This window comes from Peromyscus californicus, unplaced genomic scaffold (assembly GCF_007827085.1).
Source record: "Peromyscus californicus insignis strain IS unplaced genomic scaffold, ASM782708v3 Scaffold_9__1_contigs__length_137607984, whole genome shotgun sequence".
NCBI lineage: Eukaryota > Metazoa > Chordata > Mammalia > Rodentia > Cricetidae > Peromyscus > Peromyscus californicus.
Window position 1 is genome coordinate 55,714,615 of NW_026294617.1, and position 24,081 is coordinate 55,738,695.

General features: G+C 37.8%; 1 protein-coding gene across 7 annotated transcripts in view; it reads left to right on the forward strand.

The window, feature by feature from the left end:
- Nucleotides 1-24,081, forward strand: part of Serpini1 (serpin family I member 1) — an 81,636-nt gene that overhangs the window by 45,171 nt on the left and 12,384 nt on the right. For 4 of the 7 annotated variants that reach the window (XM_052730137.1, XM_052730135.1, XM_052730136.1 and 1 more), the window contains exons 2-6: nucleotides 10,084-10,354; nucleotides 11,382-11,612; nucleotides 13,615-13,809; nucleotides 14,897-15,101; nucleotides 19,913-20,010. In XM_052730137.1, the coding sequence (XP_052586097.1) occupies nucleotides 10,102-10,354; nucleotides 11,382-11,612; nucleotides 13,615-13,809; nucleotides 14,897-15,101; nucleotides 19,913-20,010 (982 nt within the window). In that variant the 5' untranslated portion in view covers nucleotides 10,084-10,101. Of the gene's footprint in view, nucleotides 1-3,232; nucleotides 3,367-10,083; nucleotides 10,355-11,381; nucleotides 11,613-13,614; nucleotides 13,810-14,896; nucleotides 15,102-19,912; nucleotides 20,011-24,081 lie in introns of all 7 variants that reach the window. The other 3 variants (XM_052730141.1, XM_052730142.1, XM_052730138.1) reach the window with 2 other exon arrangements.

Here is a 24,081-nt window from a genome sequence, read left to right on the forward strand (position 1 = left end):
TTCAGAAAAATTGAAACTGGGGAAAAGGAGGAAGACTCCACATGTTACAAATAGAAATTTTGCTGAATTACAGGCCTGCTAAGATGCAGGTTGTTATTATTATTGTTATTATTTCTAACAAGTAGTGAACTTTTTCTGTCTTGGACCAATTAATTATTCCATAAATTTTCCAGCATCATTGCTGCTGATCTGACACATGCCTTTCTCTTAGTAAAACAGAAAATAAAGACGTGGAGATCTCTGCTCATCATATATTTTATCAATAGAATAAATACTAACCAAAATTGGAACGTTTTCAAACACCAAATGGTCACCATAAAGTTTCAAAACCTAAGGCAAAATAAAAAGATGTGATATTTCATGAACATAAATACATTCAGTTTAAGGAACTTAAATTTCCTCCCTCCCTTCCCCTCCTCTCCCCTCCTCTCCGTCTTCTCTCCTCTTTCTGTTAATTATTCATCTTTAGTTATTTCCACCTGCATTTTTTTTCCCATGGAGAAAGGACATTTAGTCATTTTTCTCAACTCACAATAATGAAATTTTTTTAAGTGTGAAATAATTGTTATTATAATATAAATAAGATGCATTTTTGAATGGTCTCACTATGTTAGATACCAGAAAAAGATTTTCTTTCTGTTTTTAAACCATTTTGTCATCTATCTATCTGTCTGTCTGTCTGTCTGTCTATCTATCTATCTGTCTATCTATCTATCTATCTATTTGTGTGTGCGTAAGAGAGAGTGTGTGAGGGGGGAGTGCACATACCACAGCATGCTTGTGAGTCTAGAGGACAGCTTAGGGAGTCTGCTCTATTCTTCCACCATGTGAGTCTTGAGGTTGGCATTCAGGTTGTCAGGCTGGGCAGCAAACTCCTTTGCCTGCTGAACCATCTCATAAGCCTGACATGTTTTGTTTTCGTTCTTAAATACATTCTTATTCATGTGTATGTGTGTGTGCCTCTTTGTATGTGTACCATGTGCATACAGGTGACATCCAAGGCCATAACAGGGTGTCAGACTCCCTGGATCCGGAGTTGTGGGCATTTGTGAGGTCCCTATAGCGGTGCTGAAAATGGAGCTCAGGTCTTCTGCAGTGCTCTTAACACTTTAGCCGTCTCTCCATCCTCTTGAGAAGAATTTTTAAAACTATCTATTTAATAGTGCTGGCATTTAATTATATCGTTCTCAGAAAGCAGTTGTAAGATTATTGCTCCCTCATGTGCTTTACACTGTGCTTTGTAATATAGTGTGCACATAGTCACATGCACACAACCTCCCCACCACTGGTAAGAAGGGAGAGAAGTGCGAAACTAACAATAGTTTATTCAAAGCTGGATTCTTCTACCTTTTCTACCACTGCAGCATGTATCTGCTGCTATTCCAGTACTGTAGCCCTTTGTAGTTTTTGCACTAGAGCGTTCAGTTCAGTCTGTTGTAAATAATAAATCTCCAAAGTTAAGGTTCCGCGTGAGAGCCAGTGGCTTGAGAATGTTGCTTATTAATACTAGTGGCCCTGACATTTTGCAGACTAATGTTATCACAGTGGCATTTGGCCGGCCCCTGTATGATTGCTCAAGGAGATGTGCTTGTTCTTACTGCTTCCAGTGGCCAGCTGTCATGTTATACCTGTGTTAGTGACAGGACCACTTTGTCAGGCTGGAAAAGTGGCCTCACATTCAGTGAGGAAACACTTTATCATAAATAGTAACAAATGAAAATGAGTTTCTGTCCTCGGGCTCAGATGAAACTGCACTGTAGTGTTCAGAAACTGCAGCCTTTCTGGCTGTGGGACCAATGCGGCACTGTGTGACTCCAAGTCTTATACCACACTAATTCAATAAGCATTGATTTGTCACTTCCTTTGTGGAATGCATTTGCTGCTTACTCACATTAGCTTAGTGTACACAAAGAGTACCCTGCGTTAGTACCCTCAAAACTCTCAAAGGAGATGCTATGTATATGGAATTACCTTTGATAGATGGAAGCAGAAAGGGACATTGTTGAAACTCTAACTGAAAAACCAAGAGGGTGTTCCTGAAGAGTGTAGGTGCAGGGCAGAGGCTGAGTTGTGGTTAGAATTGGAGCATGGGGAACTGTGGTAAGGGAGTTCCAGAAGGTGCTGCACAAGCCAGCAAGAAGAAAGGGACTTCTGGGGTTTGTGTTTCCAAAGGGAGTCTGGCAAGAGTGGCAGGGTGCATGAAAGAGTAGTGTGTAGAAATTTATGCAAGGCCAGAATGCAAAGGATTATATGCAAGACTAAAGCTTTGGGGGTTCATTCTACAGGCATGAGAGGGCTCCTGGGGTCCTTTCAAGGCACTCATCTGGAGGCTACCAGCATGTTAGGTTGAAGAGGGTAGTTAGTAGTCAGAGAACAACAGAATCATTGGTTTACTTCTGAGCACAGATCACAAGACAACAACTGCAGTTGCAGCCTTTGAGTAAACATAGCAAGAAGTGTGTAGAATAAGATATGGAAATGTGGATAATCCACTGAATATGAGGGGAAAGAGTTAAACTAGAACCAAATATTGATATTGTAAAAAAAAAAAATAAGTCCTTGATAAGGTGAGGAGCCCCATCTGAGCCAGACGGCACCGCAAACGCTCAAACAAGGGGAAGACTTTGAAAAGCCACAGGCGAAATTTAGCAATGCACATTGGAAAGTGGGCTTGAACATCTTTGAGAATGTGTTAGTCATTTGGATCACTAGTGAGGCCCTGGCATTTTGTAGACTAGTATGAGAAATGTGTCCAAGAGATGAGAGCAAGACCCGGTAAGACATATAGGGACCACATACACTTACAAGGTACATTAGGGAAATGAGATCCTGCCCCAGCCAAAAGTTAAATACCCAAGAGTAAGATAGTTGGCACCAGAAATACATAACTAGGATAGCAAAGGAAATTTGGCCTCTCTTTGTGCAGCTGGGTAGCTAAGCTTTTAAAATGCAGGTCTTTCTATATTTTTGAAAAATGTTTCATGGTCTGACCTGCTGCCACCATCCCGAGCCACAGGCCCCTAATTTCCTAGTGTAATTTGCTGTCCACAGCTGACTGCTCACAGCCTTGCCAGAAACCTTTTCCACAAACATACCGAGTACTTATTACCAGAGTCCTCTAGTTACTGGAAGATATATTAATGGTTTTGACGATGGTTTCCTGAAGACAAGGGAGAGTTGCAAAATGCAAAGCGGCCAAATACAGATTCTTTATCTGAATGATCTGTTGTAGACTAGGGCATCTTGGTCCGAGGTCCCTGATAATCCTACACAAGGAAGGTCATTGGCGCTCATCAATGTGATACCTTTTTCTGACGGGTCAACTGACTTTGTCCTGACCTTTAGAGGATTGGTTTTCTCTAAAAGGTAAGATCATGGATTATAGTGTATATTCTCACAGCATGATGTGTGAGGTCCCTAAGGACAAAAGCTTATGCTTAAATATATCTTTATAAACCTCTACACTCTTGACTGCATGAATGTACAAAGATGGTACATTATCTGGGCCAGGAGGAATGATGTATCTCCATTTTCACTCTACAGCCTCTTCTTTGATGGATGTGAATATAGAAACATTTTTTTCCCATGGCAATGCCCCATTATTGTGACTTGTATATTAAAATGAGTATTTCTGTATTTCATACAGGAAATTTTTCACTTATTTCTTTAATAATTTTGTAGCATGGGACTCGAATTTTCATTTGCTGATGTGGACACTAAGGCTGAGAAAATGCATCTGACTTGCTGGGGTCATTCAGTATACACCAAGTTCTGTTCTCCAAGGCTTGTGTCTTTCTGTTTATTCAAAGCCTGGAGGAACATTACCTTAATAGACCAGGCCATGCAAGGATGACTTGAGCCCCGGTTCTGAGTTCAGAACTCCTATGACAATGGGAAAGTTTATAACATCTCAGATTACATTGTTTTCATTTATAAAGTGTAAGCACTTCTTATAGGGCAGCAACAAAATTTAAGCAAGCTGTTATTTTATCATGAGATACTCATTTGTAAATTAAAATGCCTATGAATACATTTTAATAGACTTAGCATCATTTTCTGGACTGTATTGATGATACAGTTTTGTTTTATATGAATAAAATACATTTTGTTACCTTGAAATCTGATACTTGTGCTAATCCCAGTGTTTTCTAAAGACCTGCATTATTTAATGGTAGATACAGCTATCTTTTCACACTATGGAGACGTTAACATTTTTTTGAATGATCACATTGACTTATTTTTGGAAGTAGTTCACACCCCATAATGTGTTTATGGAGGTCAGAGAACAGCTTTCACGAGTCAGTTCTCTCTTTTCACACATGGGTTCTAGTGGCAGAACTTAGGCCTTCAGATTTGGTAAACATGTACATTTACCCACTGAGCCTTCTCACCAAACCTTTGGTTAAGATTTAATTTTCATTTTTATTTTATACAGATATGTGTGTGTGTATGAGATTTTTGTGTGTGAGTTTTTATGTGCGTGAGTTTGTGTGTTTGTGTGTTTGTGTGTGTGTCATGTGTGCCAGTGCTTGCAGAGGCCAGAATGGGGTGTCAGATCTCCTGGAATTAGAGTTATAAACCATCATGAGATGCTTGATATGAACTTGGGTCTGAGAAAGGAACAGCAAACACTCCTAACCACTGAGCCATCTTCCAAGCCCCATAGTATGTAATCTTGCATGCATGTCATGAGGCTCAGGTTCACGCCTTCACAGTCAGGAAGTTAAGATGGCATATCAGACTGTTGAGTGTACTGATCAAGAAGATGGGCTTTGGGAGATCGTGAGATGGCTCCTCGGGTTAAGGTACTTGCTTTGAAGACTGAGGACCTCAGGTCTATGCCCACTACGCACATAGTGGAAAGAGAGATCCAAACTCCCCAAGTTGTTCTCTTTGGCATGTTCATGTCCCCTACTATACACAAACACATAAACAAACAAACAAACAAACAAATTAATTAATTAATTAATTAATTAATTTAAAAATAAAAACAAGGTAAGCTTTTGAATCTCACTTGGATTTATGATCCACTAAGGATTATTAAACCTAATGACTTAAATAATAGATGAATCTTCAATAAATCTTCACCTTAGAAGAGTGCCTGCTAATTTTCCTTCCGAGCTCAGAAAGAGGATGCTCCAGCTGTGTTCTTACAGGAATCCATGCAATCAAGAATGAGCAGCATCTGTGGATGCTCAGTGCCGCGCTCTTGTCAGGTGACTCTTTCTCAGTACTGCCTGAGTCACAGATCATCTTCTGATGCAGCCGCTTACCTCCCAGTAGCCATGATATTTAAAACATAGGTTGAGAGATGTCTTATTGAATCTGCCTTCCTAAATGTGCCAGTTTTCCCTAAATCTTATTACAAAAGCAAGGAGATGGGGGTTGTGCAGAGAACCTTGAGACTCTTTTCAGACAAAAAGAAAACCTGTATCTAACACTCTAAAATGCAAAGGACTTATAGAAAGTGACCAAACAGTTCTCTGAAATCAGAACCACAACACAGAGCAGTTAGAGTCTTCTGGATGAAAGTCTGTTGGAAGTGTACTCCAGTCAAATTCCTTTGCACAATGTTATTTGATTAATTGAGACTATCAACTCTAATTAAATTACAATTTTCCCAATGTGTTTGTTCTACATTACTCTATGTGGTGTTTTAATGGTAGATTTAAAAAATGATCAAGAAAAATAAGTTACTGAATTGTTTGAATAAGCAGTTTGCCTTCCAGATACCTATGTGACTTAGTGGGAGGGAGGGAGGGAGGGAGGGAGGGAGAGAGAGAGAGAGAGAGAGAGAGAGAGAGAGAGAGAGAGAGAGAGAGAGAGAGCACATCAGGTCTTTCCTCAGTGTACAGGCCAGACTATGGTCAACTAAGAACTTTAGAAAACATATTCTAAAGGAACAGAGCCCATGTAATACTGTGTGTCTGTGCATGTCAATATATTTGAAAGAGAATTTATTTAGATTGGCTTACACAGCACAGTCTGGATAATCAGCAATGGCTATTTGTACCTTGGAAAGGCTGAGAACTGAGTAGCTACTCAGTTCAGGGCCTGGATGCCCGATCACTCACAATCTAGTGCAGAAGGCCTAGAGAATTCCTGAAGAGCCACTCTTTACACTGAAAAACCCAGAGAAACAAGGCTCCAATGTCAGTGATGATAGCAGTGGTAGCAGCATTAAATATAGATGTACTCACAAGCAATGGGTAAAAGGAAGGAGACAGAAGACTTTTTTAGTTGGATTATAGAACTGAAAAGCAGGTCCTCACACTTATGGGACAGTCACTGCCTGAGTTATTTTCCCAATCTCCATATTTATAGCCCTGGCCAGTCTTTTGTCAACTTGACACAAGCTAGAGTTATCTGAAAGGAGGTAACCTCAATTGAGAAAAGCATAAGATCAAGCTGTAGGACATTTTCTTAATTAGTTATTGATGGGGAGGGCACAGCCCACTGTTGGTCATGCTATTCCTTGGCTGGTGATCCTATATTCTATAAGAAAGAAGGCCGAGCAAGCCATGATCAGTAACCTGTTAGCAGCACACCTCCATGGCTTCTGCATCAGCTTCTGCCTCTGGGTTCCTGCCCTTTTTTGAGTTCCTATCCTGATTTATTTCAATAATGAACAATGATATGAAAGCATAAGCCAAATCAATCCTTTCCTCTTCAAGTTACTTTAGCCATGGGTGTTTCATCAGAGTAATAGTAACGCTAACTAAGTCAGAAATTGCTACCAGGATAGTGATGTACTGCTGTGACAGACCTGGATTGTGGACAAATTTTGGAACCACGAGAAAGAAAAGCCATTGAGTGTCAAAGCTCAGTGAGCTCTTCTGTGGGAATTTGGAAGAGAGAGAGAGAGAGAGAGAGAGAGAGAGAGAGAGAGAGAGAGAGAGAGAGAGAGAGAGAGAGAGACTGGGCACCCAGCACTTTTGACACCTCAAAGTCCAACCTCAATGACACACTTCCTCCAACAAGACCATAACAAATCCAACAATGCCACATCTTCCAATTCTTATAATCCTTCCAAACAGTTCCCCTTGCTGGTTCCCAAGCAGTCAGATACACGAGTCTATGTGGACCATTCTCATTCAAACCACCACATCCAACTTCTGCCCCACCTCCAGGTTTGTAGTTACATCATAATGCAAAATTGTATTCAGTTCAGTTTCAAAAGTCTCATAGTCTGTCATAGTCTCATCACCAGTTAAAAGTTCAAAGTCTCTTTTGAGACTCAAGAAAATCTCTGAAGTCTAACCCCTGTAGAAAGGGAACATACTGAGGAAATACTGGACCAAAACAAGACAAAAATCCAGGAGGACAAACTCCAGCTTGTGCATCTCCATATATGATGTCTAAGTGTTCTCCAAAACTCCAACTTCCAGCTTTGTTGATCACAACACACTTCTTTCTCTTGGACTGGATCTACATCAGGTCTGCAGCTCTTCTCGGCTGGTGTCCCATGACTCTAGAATCTCTAGCATCTTGATGTTGCCAACAAAATCCAGGCTTGACCTTCACTCAATGGCCCCTCTGGGCCTCCATGCAGGGATACCCCTGACATACACCTGGTCTCAGTGGCTTTTCTTAGCCACAGAGAAAGAGTCCTCAATTCCTTTCTTGTATTTGTGACTATGAAGCTAGAAGAAGCACATTGCCAAAGCTGTCAAGTTCTGCTGCTTGATGGGGCTGGAACTTGGCCCCCTCTTTCAATTAATTACATGTGCACCAGCTTTCTGTTGTTGATGGTTTCTTTTGCTACTTAAGATTTTCTCTAATTCCTTTTCACAAGTTAGAAGCTTAGCTGGAGCAGGAATCTTAGAGAATCTTATTAATAAAATCAAACCTGAGCCAGATATTGGGGTGAACTGGAAGATCAGAGAACCAGAACAAGCCACAGCTAACCTCACCTGACCAACTTCTCAGCTGGTCTTGTTTCCTCAGACTGGATGCTTGTGTGTCCTCATCCCAATGGCTCTCAGCTGAACTGTGCTGCTAGAAGCCTGAAAGCTTAACCAGCCAAATGCTTAACCAGGCCAAATGCTTAACCATCCAAATGCTTCTAGTTTCTGGACCTCACACCTTATATACCTTTCTGCTTTCTACCACCACTCCCTGGGATAAAGGTTTGCTTTCTGGGATTAAAGGCATGATGAGTCACCATGCCTGTCTGTATCCTTGAACACATGGATTTCTGCCTCTGGAATGCTAGGATTAAAGGCGTGTGCTACCACTGCCTATCCTTTATGTTTAATATTGTGACTGCTCTGTCTCTGACCCCAGGTAAGTTTATTAGCATGCACAATATTTGGGGGAATACAATACCACACTTAGCTGGGTGGGTTTTTGCCCTGAGTTACCACTCCCTTTATTCCTTTTAGCATCAGGCTTTTCTTTAAACTTGTTATCTCCTTGAGCACTGGCTTTAACTCCATTACACTTCCTGATGCTTTTTTTCACTTCAAACTGTACATTTTGAATATCTCTTTGTCTAGCTTGCTCCTGTTTATTATAGATTCCCATAAGAATGATTACTAATAATGACATGTCAGAGTCCACGATAGGCTATCTTGAAATCTCCACTACCACTGCCATGAGTCAAAACCTCTTAAATTTATCCTCAGGCAGATTTTTAGGACAAGGGCAAAAAATAGCCACATTCTTGGTCAAAATATCACAAGAATGGTTTCTAGGCCACTTACTAAAATTCTTCCCCTTTGAAACTTCTTGAGCTGGGCCCTCATAGTTCAAATCACCCTCGGCACTGTATTTCTTACTCCTACAAGCTTGGCCCATTCATTAAGCACTGCTTAAAGTATCTGATTTCTTCCAAGCTCCCACAGAATAGCTCTGAACACTCAATGGCTTTTCTTGACCAAAGTTCCAAAATCCTTACACTGTCCTCCCCCAAACAACATGATTAGGTCTACCTAGCAGTACCCAAATATCCTGGTAGCAATTTCTGTCTTAGTTAGGATTACTAATGCTGTGATGAAACACCATGACTAAAAGCAGCTTGAGGAGGAGAAGGTTTGTTTGGTTTACATTTTCATATCACTGCTCATCACTGAAGGATATCAGGACAAGAACTCAAATAGGGCAGGAACCTGGAGGCAGGAACTGATGTCCATCATGGCTTGTTGAGGTTTTTTTATTCTAGAACCTAGAACCATCAGTCCAGGGATAGCACCATCCACCATGGGCTGGGCACTGCCCCATCAATAACTAATTAAGAAAATGTCCTAGAGCTAGATCTTATGGAGGCATATTTTCAGTTCTTAATTCTGAATGAATTTCTTTCCGATGACTCTAGCATGTGTCAAGTTAACATAAAACTAGTCAGGACACCATATATCCTCTTAATGTCATGAATGTTATGACCCTATCTATCCTGCTCCTTATACAATCCTTACAATTTAGCAATCTTTTCTGTTCAATTGACTATTAATTGATTCTTTTTAGAAGTAGAAGTTTGAGGATTGTGGCTTGTGATAGTTAATCTTGATTATCAACTGGACATATGTGGCAAGAAGGGACTTCAGTTGAAGAATTGTAACTATCACACTCACCTATGAGCATGTCTGTTTGCCAGGTCCTTGATTTCTCATTGATATAGAAGGGTCCAGTCCACTGTGGGCAATAGTTTCACTAGGCAGGTGAACTTAAGTTGTATAAAAAAAATACTTGAAAGACAAATAGACCCTTTCCTCTTCAGATTGACTTTGGTCAGTGCTTTATCACAGCAACAGAAAGCAAACTATTACAGGGGTTTAGCTCAGTTTTAGAGTGTGTGTTTAGCATGTATGCCTTCCATTCCAAGCATGCATGCATGCGCGCGTGCACGCACGCACACACACACACACACACACACACATACACACACAGATGGGGCAGGAGAGGAAACTTATCCTTAAATCTTTAATGGGCATTTTTTACAGATAAATTAATATTGAATTATTTTTTAATTTCAACTTCTTAAAAAAGTTCATCTTATAATCCACGAGGTACTAATTCTTTGTTTTTCTTCCTTTAATTTATGTATCAGAGATTATAGTTAATAAGTAAATTATTGTTTTCCAGACTTAAAACCATTCCAGGATGGCTTATTTTTTGGCGCTGTTCTCTTTGCTGGCCATGCAAAGCGTGTCAATAGGGGCAACTTTCCCAGATGAAACCATAACTGAGTGGTCAGTGAATATGTATCACCATCTTCGAGCCACTGGGGAGGATGAAAACATTCTCTTTTCTCCACTGAGCATTGCCCTCGCAATGGGAGTGATGGAGCTTGGGGCTCAAGGATCTACTCTGAAAGAAATTCGCCATTCAATGGGATATGATGGCCTGAAAAACGGTGAGTTCCTGGGTTTTGTTTCTCACAAATATTTGAGTTTAACTTTGAATTCAATCATATTGCCTTCTGCCAGAGGCACTAATATTTACTAGAGTTAAGAAATGATCTTATTGCAAGAATATGGTTCAAAAGGTTGGAATAAGAGAAAGGGCTCATTCCTGTCTCTCTCTAGTCATAGCTGAGTAAATCTAAGGAAAGTGCTTCCCCAAAGTATTATTTAAATAAGCCTGCATATTAAAGTAAACAAAAAGTGCTTCTGTAATTTCTAGTGTAAATTATTATAGAAATAAATGAGATGGTAACTGTGATGGGTGATCAAAAGAAAGGCATCATGATTTTTTGAAAAATATCACATTTTGCTTTACAATTAATGATACTCTCATTGTTTAAATAATGTCCAAGTCTTTTGAAATGTACTATTATTATAAAAATTACGTGTATTAGGGAAAATAATTTTGAAATGAGGTGTGATTTCTGTTTTAATGCTTCTTTCTAGTGTACACATGAACAAATTCGCTAGAAAGTTAAAAAGAAAGTAGTAGATATCTACTTATGATATTTAAATAGTCTGTTGAGAGGAACATTTAAAGGAATATCTTCTAGATAATTAAATTTTGCTTGATAACCCTAAAAAAGACCAGTTGAATGCAACTAAGCCAAATATTCTGAAAGAAAACAACTTAAATTTATTTCTTCTTTTTAGAATTTATCCAAGTCACAGTGAAAGGCTGCAGTTCAACCTCCCTAGCATGTGCAAGGTCCTGGGCCTGATCTCTGACTGTAAAACTAACAAACTAAAAACAAAATGAAACAAACAAACAAAAAGGAACAAAGAGTATCTTTTGGTAAACAGACCAAGCTAATTTGAACATCTAGAAATAGCACTTGAAGATCCTTGTCATGTCTCTGTGAGGAGCAAGCCTGCTGCTTCTCACTGATCACTGTTCTTCTAATGTCCTTTACTGTGCTATAGTGATCTTTCACCATGCCTGTTCCACTGATATGCTTCTCATTTATCATCTTGCAGGTGAAGAATTTTCTTTCCTAAAAGATTTTTCTAACATGGTCTCTGCTGAAGAGAGCCAATATGTGATGAAAATTGCCAATTCCCTCTTTGTGCAAAATGGATTTCATATCAATGATGAGTTCTTGCAAATGATGAAAAAGTACTTTAATGCAGAAGTCAATCATGTGGATTTCAGTCAAAATGTAGCTGTGGCCAACTACATCAATAAGTGGGTGGAGAATTATACAAACAGTATGTTCTTTCTTTTCATTATTTAGCTCAATCCTAAACATCTTTTACTTTGTGATGTATATGTGCCTTCACTTATACTAAATAAGTAAAATGTGTGGCCATGAGTAGAATATTGGCTCTAATCATCTGCCATCAATGTTCTCCAATAGAGGAAACTCCCTTGTATAGCTACTGTGTGGAAGTTTGCTTGAACTGTTTGATAAATTAGTCAGACAGAATGGTAGCTGGTGATAGTTTCATTGTAAAATTAAAATAGAATAAGAAAGAAAGAAACCAAAATTTGAAGATGTTTCTTGGTTTTGCAACCACAATAACCAATAAGTTATTTTAAGAAGTGAATAGCGTTAATTCTAAAAAGAGTAGTCTGTTTTAGCTCAAGTTAGTAGAGAGGAATTAGAAACTGGCTGCACATACTTTCTGTTTTATTTCTAATTCATATTTGTTGTTTTAAGATTTATTTTCATTTTATGTGTATATGTGTAGGTTTCAGTGTATGTATGTGAACCACTTACATACCGATGGATGCCAGAAAAGGGCTTCAGATCTGCTGGAACTAGAGTTACAGGTTGATGTGAGCTTGTGGGTACTGGGAACCAATCCTGGGTCCTGTATAAGAGCAGCAAGTGCTCTTAACTGCTGAGATATCTCTCCAGCCCCCATAATTCACACTTTAAGTATATTTAAGACTTTTTAATACTTCTAAGTGGTTAAAATTACACCATTTATTTTCCAATTAGCCAAGAAGATAGTTGAAATAATAAAAATTGAGACTAATTAAAAGTAGTTTAATGGAGAAGGAGAGAGAATTAAAATAGGAGAATATGTGGGTAATGTATATAATAAACAATATACATGATGTATAAAAAACAAATTAAAAATAGATCAATATTTAAGGTAGATTAGTATAGCTGTTTATTACATGAAATATTAATGTAAAAACTTCCCAAATAGTTTTATTCTAAAATCTTTTGTTAGAAGAAAAAAAAAACACTATCAGTCATTCTAAACCCTACAATTCTCACAACCTTGAGGTAGGACTTATCATACAAAGTGATATGGTTGACAAAATGAGAAATATTAAATAAATTTGATCTTACCTTTTTAATGTATGAAATTATTTGTGATAAAAGGAGACATTTTAACATTATTAAGCATCTAAAAAGAATAACTATCTACCTGAAATATATTGCATCATTAAAATATGCTAGCTTTCAATTCTTTTGGGCACTCTTAGCAAGTAGCAGCAACCTACTATCTTTCAGATTAGACTTGAAAAAGGAGTTTTCAAATGATAGAAAATAATACTTTGTGCATTAAATTAGCTCTCAATTATGTTTGCACACCATTAAGAACAGTAGGAGGATGACCGGTATTCAATGGGGACAAGTTGAACAGAATGACACTTATGTGCCTTGTTGAATAATAAAATTTAATGGATGGAGAGTTGACTCAACACTTAAGAGCACCTGATGCTCTTTCAGAAGACCTGAGTTCAGTTCCTAGCACCCCATGGTGTCTCACAACCATCCATAATTCTGGTTCAGGGGGCATGAAACTCTCTTCTGACTTACAGCGGCACCAGTCATACATATGCACAGGCATACATCCAGGCAAAACACACATACATATAAAATAAAAAAATAAATGAATCCTTGAAAGATAAACTTTGAGAAATCACTGTGCTTTGTCTGTGTTCATAGTTTTACATGTATCATTGCACCAAGGAAGTGGTGAAGGCCAAGATGTCCTTGGATGTGAGTGGGTAGTTTTTGTCTCAGGATGCTACTAGGCATCCTCTTGATTTTGGATGCCCTTAATTGCTAATGATGTACTTATGTGTGTATGATAGTGTTTTTCCTTTAGAAGTAAGATCCTTCTACTTCTGTTATATACACATCTTACATGTTTAGGACCACTCTATCTGAGGGTGGTTTCAAAATTCTCTTCTTTGCTCTTCCACTTATCAATTTAATGTGAATTCTCATCTCCTTTACCTAAATAGGTCTGTTGAAAGATTTGGTATCTCCAAGGGATTTTGATTCTGTCACTCATCTGGCCCTCATCAATGCTGTGTATTTCAAAGGGAACTGGAAATCACAGTTTAGACCTGAAAATACCAGAACGTTTTCCTTCACTAAAGATGATGAAAGTGAAGTACAGATTCCAATGATGTATCAACAAGGAGAATTTTATTACGGTAAAACATTTTTTATGTTTTTTAATTCTTGTAGTATATCAACAAATCTTTTAGAAATATGAAATGTTTATTGCTCCAACTCCTTGTGAATATAATTTGGGCTATAGTTCAATTTGCTTGGCTGCATTTCCAAAGGCTTGTCATTAGATCATGACTGAATAGTATAGGTATTGACAGTTTTCCAACATACATCTTTAATTTACAAAGTTAATTATACCTGCAAAGTGCCTTTACTCATCTAAAATTGTCTGATATTGGCCTGGCAAGGTGACTTCCTGAGTTAAGCATTTGCTACATAAGTACGAGAACTTGAGTTTGAATGCCCAGCACCCAACCCAAACTGGGTCCTATATTGTGCATCCATAATCCCAGTGCTGATACCTTGAAATAGGAGATAGACACAGGAGTTTCCCTGGAAACTCATGGCACAGGTACCCATCAGACACAATAGTAAAACAATGCCAGTCCTGGTATCAAATGAAGACGTAGGCAAAGACCTCCATACATGCTCTATGACATATTTGTACCTGTGCACACGCACGTGCGCGCGCGCGCGCGCACACACACACACACACACACACACACACACACACACACACACACACACTAAAAGTTCTGATCTTGAGTGATAATATTCTAGTTTACTCCAGGAAATGATTGGCTTTGGGATGGTCTTTAGCTTTATGGTCTACCAAGAACCTGATTTAGTTTTAAACATTCTTATTATATATTTTTCTTTTTTAAATTTACTTGTTTGTTTGTTTGTGAGCTTGTATACCGTGGCTCATGAGTGGAGGTCAAAGGACAACTGTAGTAAGTTGGTTCTCTTCTTCCACCATACGTGTTCTGAGGAATCATAATCAGGTCATTGAACTCAGCAGCAACTGCATTTGGAACTCCTGTACACAAAGTTACATATGACTGGGAGCCACTGTGTGGGTGATGGGAACTGAACCCATTTCCTCTGTGAGTGTCTTAATTACTGTGAATTTCTCTTGATCCCAACATCTTTTCAAGTGAAGATATAAAAAAAAGGTCTGAAATCAGTTTTTTGATATGAACTTTAAAGGTTTTGTTTTGTTTTTAGGGGAATTTAGTGATGGATCCAATGAGGCTGGTGGCATCTACCAAGTCCTAGAAATACCCTATGAGGGAGATGAGACCAGCATGATGCTGGTACTGTCCAGGCAGGAAGTTCCACTGGCCACACTGGAGCCTCTACTCAAAGCCCAGCTGATTGAAGAGTGGACAAACTCTGTTAAGAAACAAAAGGTGGAAGTCTACCTGCCCAGGTGAGAGTTACTGTGTAGCCTTTGCATAGCACATTGCTGGGGTCCAGAAAATCTTTTGCTGATACCTTTGAGTTTAGTGTTCTCTTCTTTCTCCTCCTCCTCCATTTCCTCCTGCTTCATCATCCTTTCTTCTCTTCTTTATCCTTATTTTCTCTTTGTCTTTGTCCTCTTCCTTCTCCTTTGTCTCCTTTTCTTCCTCCATCTTCACTATCTTCTCTTTCTTCTTTCTCCCTTCTTGTCCTCCTCCTTAATAGTCATTAATACAGACATGCTCCTACCCAGAGATATACATCTACTCTCTGATTTGTTAAGCCTCTCCCTGGGGAGAAAACCTCTGCCATTGTTGGAAGCACTTGCAAACAAGCCACTGTAGCAGATACTGACATATGCTCATATATAAACAAGAAATAAATCTATTCGAAATTTTCCCTGTATCCCAAAGCATAAGATGTATGCATGGCTTTCTACTGTGACTACTCTTCTCTTGACTCCACCCCAGAGCCCTCAGCATATCCATATTTAACAGCATGCTGTTTCCACTTCCCAATAGCTATGCCACATTATGATTACTTTTCCATGTCTGAGTCCCCATTTATATTCCTGCGCTGACCTTTAGTGTCCTTTTCCAAGTATTGTTCATTTAGTCTTAAGGGTCATTTGTGACACTAGACCTTCCAGAAAGCCTTCCATGAACCATGGGCTCACAAGTATAATGAATAATTTAGGCTAGAGAACAAGATACACTAATTAATAACATATATAATGTGTGCGTACATGGCAGTAAATTTCTAGGACTCATTTTACATTAAGAAAATTATTCCAGTACTAGTTTCTATAAATACTAAAAGATGATAAATAAATTAATAAAGCTGGAGTATAAAATCTTATTAATTCATATGGATTTCAATTTTAGGAGTTGATGTTTAAAAGTTACATTTTATTTAAGTGCCTACTTTGTCCGAAAACTTAGCCGATGTCTTGCCTTTGTCAATGAAGAAGATCTATTTTTATTGATATTTGCAGCAAGAACACTATAAAGTCTTCATATATACTATACCTTGCTTACTCTTCTTATGAAAACCAAAGTAATAACCCAAATATTTAAGGTATTTAGCATGAATCACTTTCTATGATGTAGAAAGGTTTTAAAAGTCTACTCTCGAGAAGTAGTCAGTGAATATTTAACAAATGCTAGCAATTTGTTAAAATATAAAAATTGATTTTCTACATTTATTTTATGAACAAGGATGTTTTAAACCATAATATTTTATTTATAAACATTAATGATTGAATGTAAAATATTGTCTAAGGCTCAAATTTGTAAACAATTTAACTCATGTTAAAACTCATTCCATGATTTTTATCATGAATTTAATAGTTTTTCTCATAAGAAGTTCCTTTTGATCATACAACAAGTTCAACACAGTGTTAATTCTTCAGTAATTAAATTCCATAAGCTAAGTGTAATGTTTCTAAAAGCTTCCATTCTGTGAAGATATAAAGTTCCTTATGGGTATTTTAATAGAATTCTAAATGAGTGCTTAAATATTATACATTCTAACTCATCCACATTCACAAGAAAATGTGTCCTCCAGGTCATGTCCACTGAGAAATAGAATGTGATAGCAGAAGAAAATTAAATTTTCATTTTCTAAGAGTTACTCTTCAATTATGAAATAGTTTAGCTCAGTTGTTCTTTTTAATACCTGTTACTAAACTAGGATCAGCTAACTACCATGTTTCCATTTCTTTAGGGGTTTTATGAACTCTCTCTCTACATGGATAATGCTCAGATTGGGAGGGTAAATACTCAATGGGATAAATTTGATTTTTTTTGTTTGTAACAAAGTGACTGTTTTGAAATAGGTGTTTGTTTGTAGTAATCAATTGCAAAGCTCCACATCTGTAGAATTTGGAGCTTCTAGGTGTTTGATGAAGGTAGTGGTTTCTGTGCCCCAATTTAAGCAAAGGTAAAAATGCCTCTACTGGATGGATTCTAGGTTTACTCTAGGATCAGTTTTTAATGACTCATGTAGTTTTCATGGGGAGGTATTATTCTAAAAATTCAAGCTTGCATTTCCATAACTACATTCCTGTCCTTCGAGACAGGTACTCTTAATTTCAGCCGTACTAGAGTTTACACAGATAGAATTAAATACCAACCATCCTTCAGGGTTGTAGAGTGGAAGACTGAGGATGTGGCTCAGATGGTAGAGAGTGCTTGCTTAGCATTCCTGGAGCTCTGGAATGAACTCTGTATGATAACACACACTTTTAATCCCAGCATTCCAGAGGTGGAGCCGGGGGATCAGAAGTTCAAACTCATCTTCAGCTACATACTAAGTTTGAGGCCAGAGATCTGTAGGGAATTTGGAAAATTGTGCAGTCAGAAAGACTCAGTTACTATCCTCATTTTCCCCATCAATCTATTTGACTTGAGCAAGTGGCTTATCTTATTTACACTTTAATTTTTCTTCTTTATTTTTTTGTATCCTAGAGAAAACAATATTTTCCTCTCAGGTTGTCTGACATCATGATAAGAAACAGGACAGGGTATGTGAAATATGTTACAGGGGGGATAGTAAGAGATAGATATGCTAATAGTCTGTAATAAGAGGTGAGGTAATGATTGAACAGTATTTTTAGTTGCTCATAAGGGACAAAAAAAAAAAACAAAAACAAAAGCAGGAACAGACAACCAGAGATTATTGACAGTTTTTATTAATTTTGAACAAAAATCTTAGAAAAAACTAGATTTCATATACTTGGACTGATATGGGTTTTCCTATTGAAGCTACAACAAACATTAAAATAAATTAGACAGTGAACAATTCTGTTTCCACAATAAATATTCATATTTTGATATGAACAATCAATAAAAGTCTAATTTAAAGTAAAAATATAGTAAATTTCTGTGTTTGGATTAGTATGTTTGATTTACAGAGACTTGTCTCTTGGTCTTTTCTTGGAAACATTAACCTGCCAAATTATTTTTTCCCCAGTCATTTGTCTTTATATCTGAGTATTGTTTTAAAGTTATTTCCTTCTAGTTCTTATGATGTCAGAAATTATGCTAATGTAATGTCTAGTGGATGGTTCAACTTACCTCATTAAAGGCAGAGCCTATTGTGTAAAAATTTATGTGCAGCATTTGTACTCAGCAAAAGGCAGCAACAGAAAAAGGAAAACATTTCTTTCTGACATATTTTTGTTTTGTTTTTAAAGTCTTAAACATTTTCCTTTATTAAATTAAAAAGGTGAAGGCATGTTCATTCAATATTTCTTCCCAGAATGACTAATAACATGATTCATTGGTTTATGGAGAGATTATATATTAACCAAAAAGCTTTACCATAGAAACCATTTATATAAAGTTAAGATTCCATTTATGGCTATGAGAATTAATGTTTTATTTCTTCTTACAACGTTGATGCACTTTTGTACATAATAATTCAAAATCCTTTACAGATTAGTCCTTTTTTTTTGTTTTCAAAAGCTCTACTGTAATTGTAAAAGCTTACAATATTGAAGATACGATATTTACCTCATTTTCATTGATAAGTAATTTCTTGTGATGATATCATGAAAACATGCTTAGTTATATGCCAGAGTTTAATATAACCACAGTGATAATTTTTTTAACTTAAGCAGTTTCATGGAGTTGAAATGCTTATTTTGTATTAACTGTACAGTCAAAATTGTCACTTGTTTAACCTGTCCATGGTGGGGGAGGGGGATGCAGAGGAAGCATCAATTGACCAGATACTTAAAAGTAACAACAACAACAACAAAACCAAGAAAAGAAAGAAAGACCCTGAGTAAACTTGTGGGCAAATCATTATCAACTTGAAACATCATGGATATTACTTAGTCCCTTACAATATTTTGAAAATTACTCATTTATGAATTTAAAAAATGCTTTTATATTTGTGTGTGTGTGTGTGTGTGTGAGGATCAAGTTATCAGGCTTGGTGGAAAGTGCCTTTATCCACTGAGCCATCTCACTGGTCCTCATTTCCAAGTCTGACATAGTATTTAATAGCACCTGACCTCCAAGATCTATCGAACTCTCATGCATTACAGTTCTGTGTCCATAGCAAGTATTTTTTTCTACTAATGAATTTAAATCCTATTATGTTACATCATTCGCTTTGATCCATCCTCTTTTCATTGAAAATAATCCTTTATATACAATATATTCTGATCATGCTTTCCCCTCTACCAATTCTTCTTAGATCCTTATCTTTCTATACACAGACTCTCTGAAAATCAAAGAAACAAAAACAAGAATCTCTCTCTCCTCTCTCTTTCTCACATATTCACACAACCACACTCACACCCCCCATACACACAGAAACTACAGAAAACAAAACATATAAGCCAAAGACTAATAAGACAAAAAAAATCCAAGCAAAACAATATAAGACAAGAAGTCTACAAAAATGCCATCAAGTTCAAGTTCCTTTTCGATTGACCATGACCTACACAGGTTCAAGCCAAATGGGATCCCAGCATTGATAGGGAGAATAGACATGGATTGCCATACCTAACCAAGAAGCTATCTGCAATTGATACCCACTGGCAAAAGAAAAATTAGTCTTCTCCAATTGTGACTCTCCTATATTCATAAAAACAATCACATACTTCTTTCAGTGAAAAATCAGTTTTTGCATAATTTACCCACTATAAAATACACTTTTTTTCTTTTTTTTTATTATTGAGAAAATTTTGTCACTAACATCTTGAGCATTATATCCTTGTTCCAGGTACGAAACTGTTAACTGAATACTTTCTTCCCATATGTTCTCCAGGTTCACAGTGGAACAGGAAATTGATTTAAAAGACACCTTTAAAGCCCTTGGAGTCACTGAAATTTTCAACAAAGATGCAAATTTGACTGCCATGTCAGGTAAGAAATAATTATCAATTAAAATATTGTTCATAAAAAGCTCTTCAAAATAATGATCCTATGTCCATCACTTCTCATGGATTTCTTATACATAGTTATTACTTACCAAATAAATGAAACAAAAGTTACAAAACTATAGATATAGCCATGGGATTTCATATTGCCTGATGTGGGCCTTTTAGTAGATTCTTTCCAGAACACTTTTTTTATACACCTTCAAATTCTCTATCCCACCTGATAGAATACCTTGTGGAACAGACAAACAATGAATATGCTGATTGAATATCTAAATACATCCCACTGGAATTAGTCATATAGGAAAGATGAAAGAATACCTTCTGCTGTAAGGAACAGACCAAATATTATCTTAAACAATAAAAACTACCTAGTGAGATACTGTAAAACTTTTTCTAAGTCTTCAGTAAAAACAATGTTTTATAAATAGTAATTTTAAAGTATACAGAAAATTAAAAATAACTAGTTAAATTATTGGAAGAGAAAGCATAAAATGTTAGTAACATTCAGGCATTTATGATCTTTAAATAATTTTGGATATAGTTTTAAGTGATCAACCACAATGTATTTACAATTTAAGCTTAATCCTAAATAAATTCTGAATTCTGGAAATATATTCCCCACTTCTGAAATTGCTTACATGTGTACATGTGTGTATGTATATTGTTATGTACATTTACTTTGGGGAGGGAGAGGGAGGAGGAAGGGAGTGGAGAGGAGAGGAGAGAAGAGGAGGAGGAGGAGGAGGAGGAGGAGGAGGAGGAGGAGGAGGAGGAAAGAGAGAGAATCACAGGGTTCAAGAAATCCTAGCACTCAAGCTCTCAGAATTAGGATAGCGAGGGCTGTTTTTAAGCATCACTCAGATTCTAGGAATGAGCTGAGAATGATATATTTCTGATCTACTTGACACCATAGCTTCTGCTTCTCATTCAGGGAGCTTGATGCCCTAAGCACCAAGAGATATTTTCTGAGAGCCTACTATATAGATAGCCCGGCCTATGCAAGAGAGATGTGTTTTCCTTTACTAAATATCTTCAGGGCTTGTGTCCAAGTTCTTAGAGCTGTAAGCACCTCATTGGCATAGTCAGGAAGGCCAGATGAGTGGAGACTTGAAAGATCATCTGGTATCTCTCTGTACCTGAGTCAGAAATATATTCATAGCTGAAGCCTAGCATAACATTCTAATGCTGTCTTCCTTATAAATTTAGAACATTGATCTTACTCTACTGGCTGAGTTCCCACTGGATAATTATAGTCTACTTTCTTTACCGTGTTTCCTCGCTGTCTCCCAAGCATCCAGGCAGATATTTTACCCAAATATAACACTTGTTGTCACTCAGTCCTGAGGAGTTAGCTCTGCCATGGTGAGACAATCACTGAGGCCAGTGACTTACAATTTTAGACATAGTTAGGTTCATAAAGTAATATGTCATTGTTTTTACTACCAGAGATACAGCAAATCATAATGTTTGCTATGAATCAGATGGCTTAAAGATTTGTAATAAGACTAAAATCTTCCAGAGAGTTTTTATGAGTCTGTATGCAAAGTGTCTAGTCATTTGATCAAACCTATTAGAAAGAGTTGGCACACAGTAAATGTTTGCCAAAGACTAAGCCAGGTTTAGGGATGAAGGGAATGGGGCTGTTTGACATACTATAGTTCTTGGGAAGTCAGTTACCAAGCCAGCACTCGCCATCTTAAACACCACCCTGTTTGGGCCTTGGATTGCTTGAATGAATCTGCAACGAACGGCTTACGATTTGCAGTGAGAATTCTTTGATTGTTAAATTAGCAGTTTGATTAAACACTGGTAGCTCTAGCGTGCCGGCCGCCCCAACCAATCCTCCTTTCTCCCTCCCTTTTCACCTTTCCCCCTCCCTCCATTTCTCGTGCCTCTCCCCTTTCCTCTCTTCTTCATTAATGTATGAACCATTCATTTGTTTGCCTCTGCTTCGTCTAACTTCAGTGTGGTTTCTCTGCCTTCTTTATTTGAGCATCATATGCTCTGCCTCCCATGGTTCAAATCCTTTCTAGATGACTAAATTTTCATCTCTCCAAATAACACAAAACCTTGATAAATAGAGATTCTATAGTTCTTAGTGACCCTCACAAGGACTCAATAGAAATATTTGCATGCATTTAGTTAATACTTTCTACTTTCTCAAGGTTTATGGGGGTGTTAATGACATATAATGTGAATGATATTTCATGCCGTGTCTGTGATTTTCATAAAACAGCTGCTAGTGAGGCAAATGTGTAAGAAAAGTACTGTTATAAATTTAAGAAAATCTTACCTGACCCAAAGAAAGAAGCATGAAGAGTTTTAAAACTTTTATTTGTTTATTTTTATGTGTAAGGGTGGTCAGCATGAACGTATATTAGTGTACCACATGTATACACTGCCCACTAAAGCCAGAAGAAGGTGGCAGATCTTCTAGGACTGGAGTTATAGAAAGTTGTTGGCTGCCATGTGGGTGCTGGGAATCAAATCTGGGTACTTTGGAAGAGCAGTTACTGCTTCTAATCACTGAGCCATGTCTCCAGGCCCAAAGCATGGAGGGCTTATGGGGAGAAAGACATAGCTGCCTAGTTTAATATAAGAAAGATTGAAAGAACCACTAACAGCGCTTCTCAGGAAGGTCAAATGTCCTTTCCAGCTCCACCACAGGGAAGAGTCAGCGACAGCTCAAGACATGTTTGTGTGTCACAACGGGAAATTGTCCTAGTCTCCAGTTAGAGGCCAGTTATGCCTCTGAACATCTGCAGTGCATAGCGCAGGCTCCCACTATGGCTAACTACCCGACCTTAAATGTCAGAAGTGGCTAGAGGATGGGAAGCCATGGATTAGAGAAAACATTATGGGAACAAGGGAGAAAATGTGCCGAAAGTCAAAGGAGACCCCTGGCAAAGGACAGAAGAGAATAGGTATAGAAATCTCTGAATATGTATGGAAAGGAGTATCTGAAAGTTGAGAATCATTTCAGCTAGACTCACTGCCCAGCAAGCCACTGGGATCTATCCGTCTCTTCCTCTCAGAGCTGGGGTGATGAGTGTATTGTGCCACACCTGGCTTTTTCACGTGGGTACTGGGGATCAGCACTCAGGTTCTCATGCTTGTAGGGCATGCACTTTACCCATAAAGTCATCTAACCAGCCCAGAATTTTCATTTCTTACAGAGCTCAGTACTACTTGGGATGTTACATTGTCAAAAAATTTTTACTTAAAGTTTTTTGTTTTTGTTTTTTTTGAGACAGGGTTTCTGTGCAGTTTTGGTGCCTGTCCTGGATCTCGCTCTGTAGCCCAGGCTTGCCTGGAACTCACAGAGATCCACCTGGCTCTGCCTCCCGAGTGCTGGGATTAAAGGCATGTATCACCACCGCCCAGCTTAAAGTTTTAAAAAACTAATTAAGTAACAATAATAGAATAAATCTGTAAATTTGAAAGCATTCAAAGAACTGTTGTAAAAATGGTAGAATCTTAAATCACACATGGAGAGGCAAACAAACCACCTGCATCACCTCCTTTCGCTTCAGGAGAAGCTGAGTGACTTGAAATCCTTCACTAAGACTTCTTGGAGAGGCTCTTTCAATTTTATCCCTTTGAATCCACTCTTGTGGGAATGCTTCTCACTGCTGCCCTAGGCTACTTCAATACTCTGCGAACTGGTTTCCAATCCTCTCTAACCTAATCTGTTTTATCTTCCCCTGCCAAGATTAATCACTTTAATAGTCACTCTCAGATACATTACATCACCAGCTGAAAGCTTCCTTTGCTTTGCAGGTCACTGTCCCCTGTTTCCCAGGGAACTGAGAGCTCCTCTCTCTAAAGTTTAGTCCTTCTCCTCAGCTTGTGCTCTGGCCGCTCTGAACACTGCCTGTCTCCCCAGCTCCTCACATCTGGGAAATCTCTTCCACCTGAACTGAGCCTCACCTCCAGATAACCCAAATTTCATGATTGCATCACTAGAAGCAACTACTCATTAAATCCCTAGTATGTTTTGTTCCTCTTTGTTGTATATCACACATCTTATTTCATATTCATGTTACTTATGCAT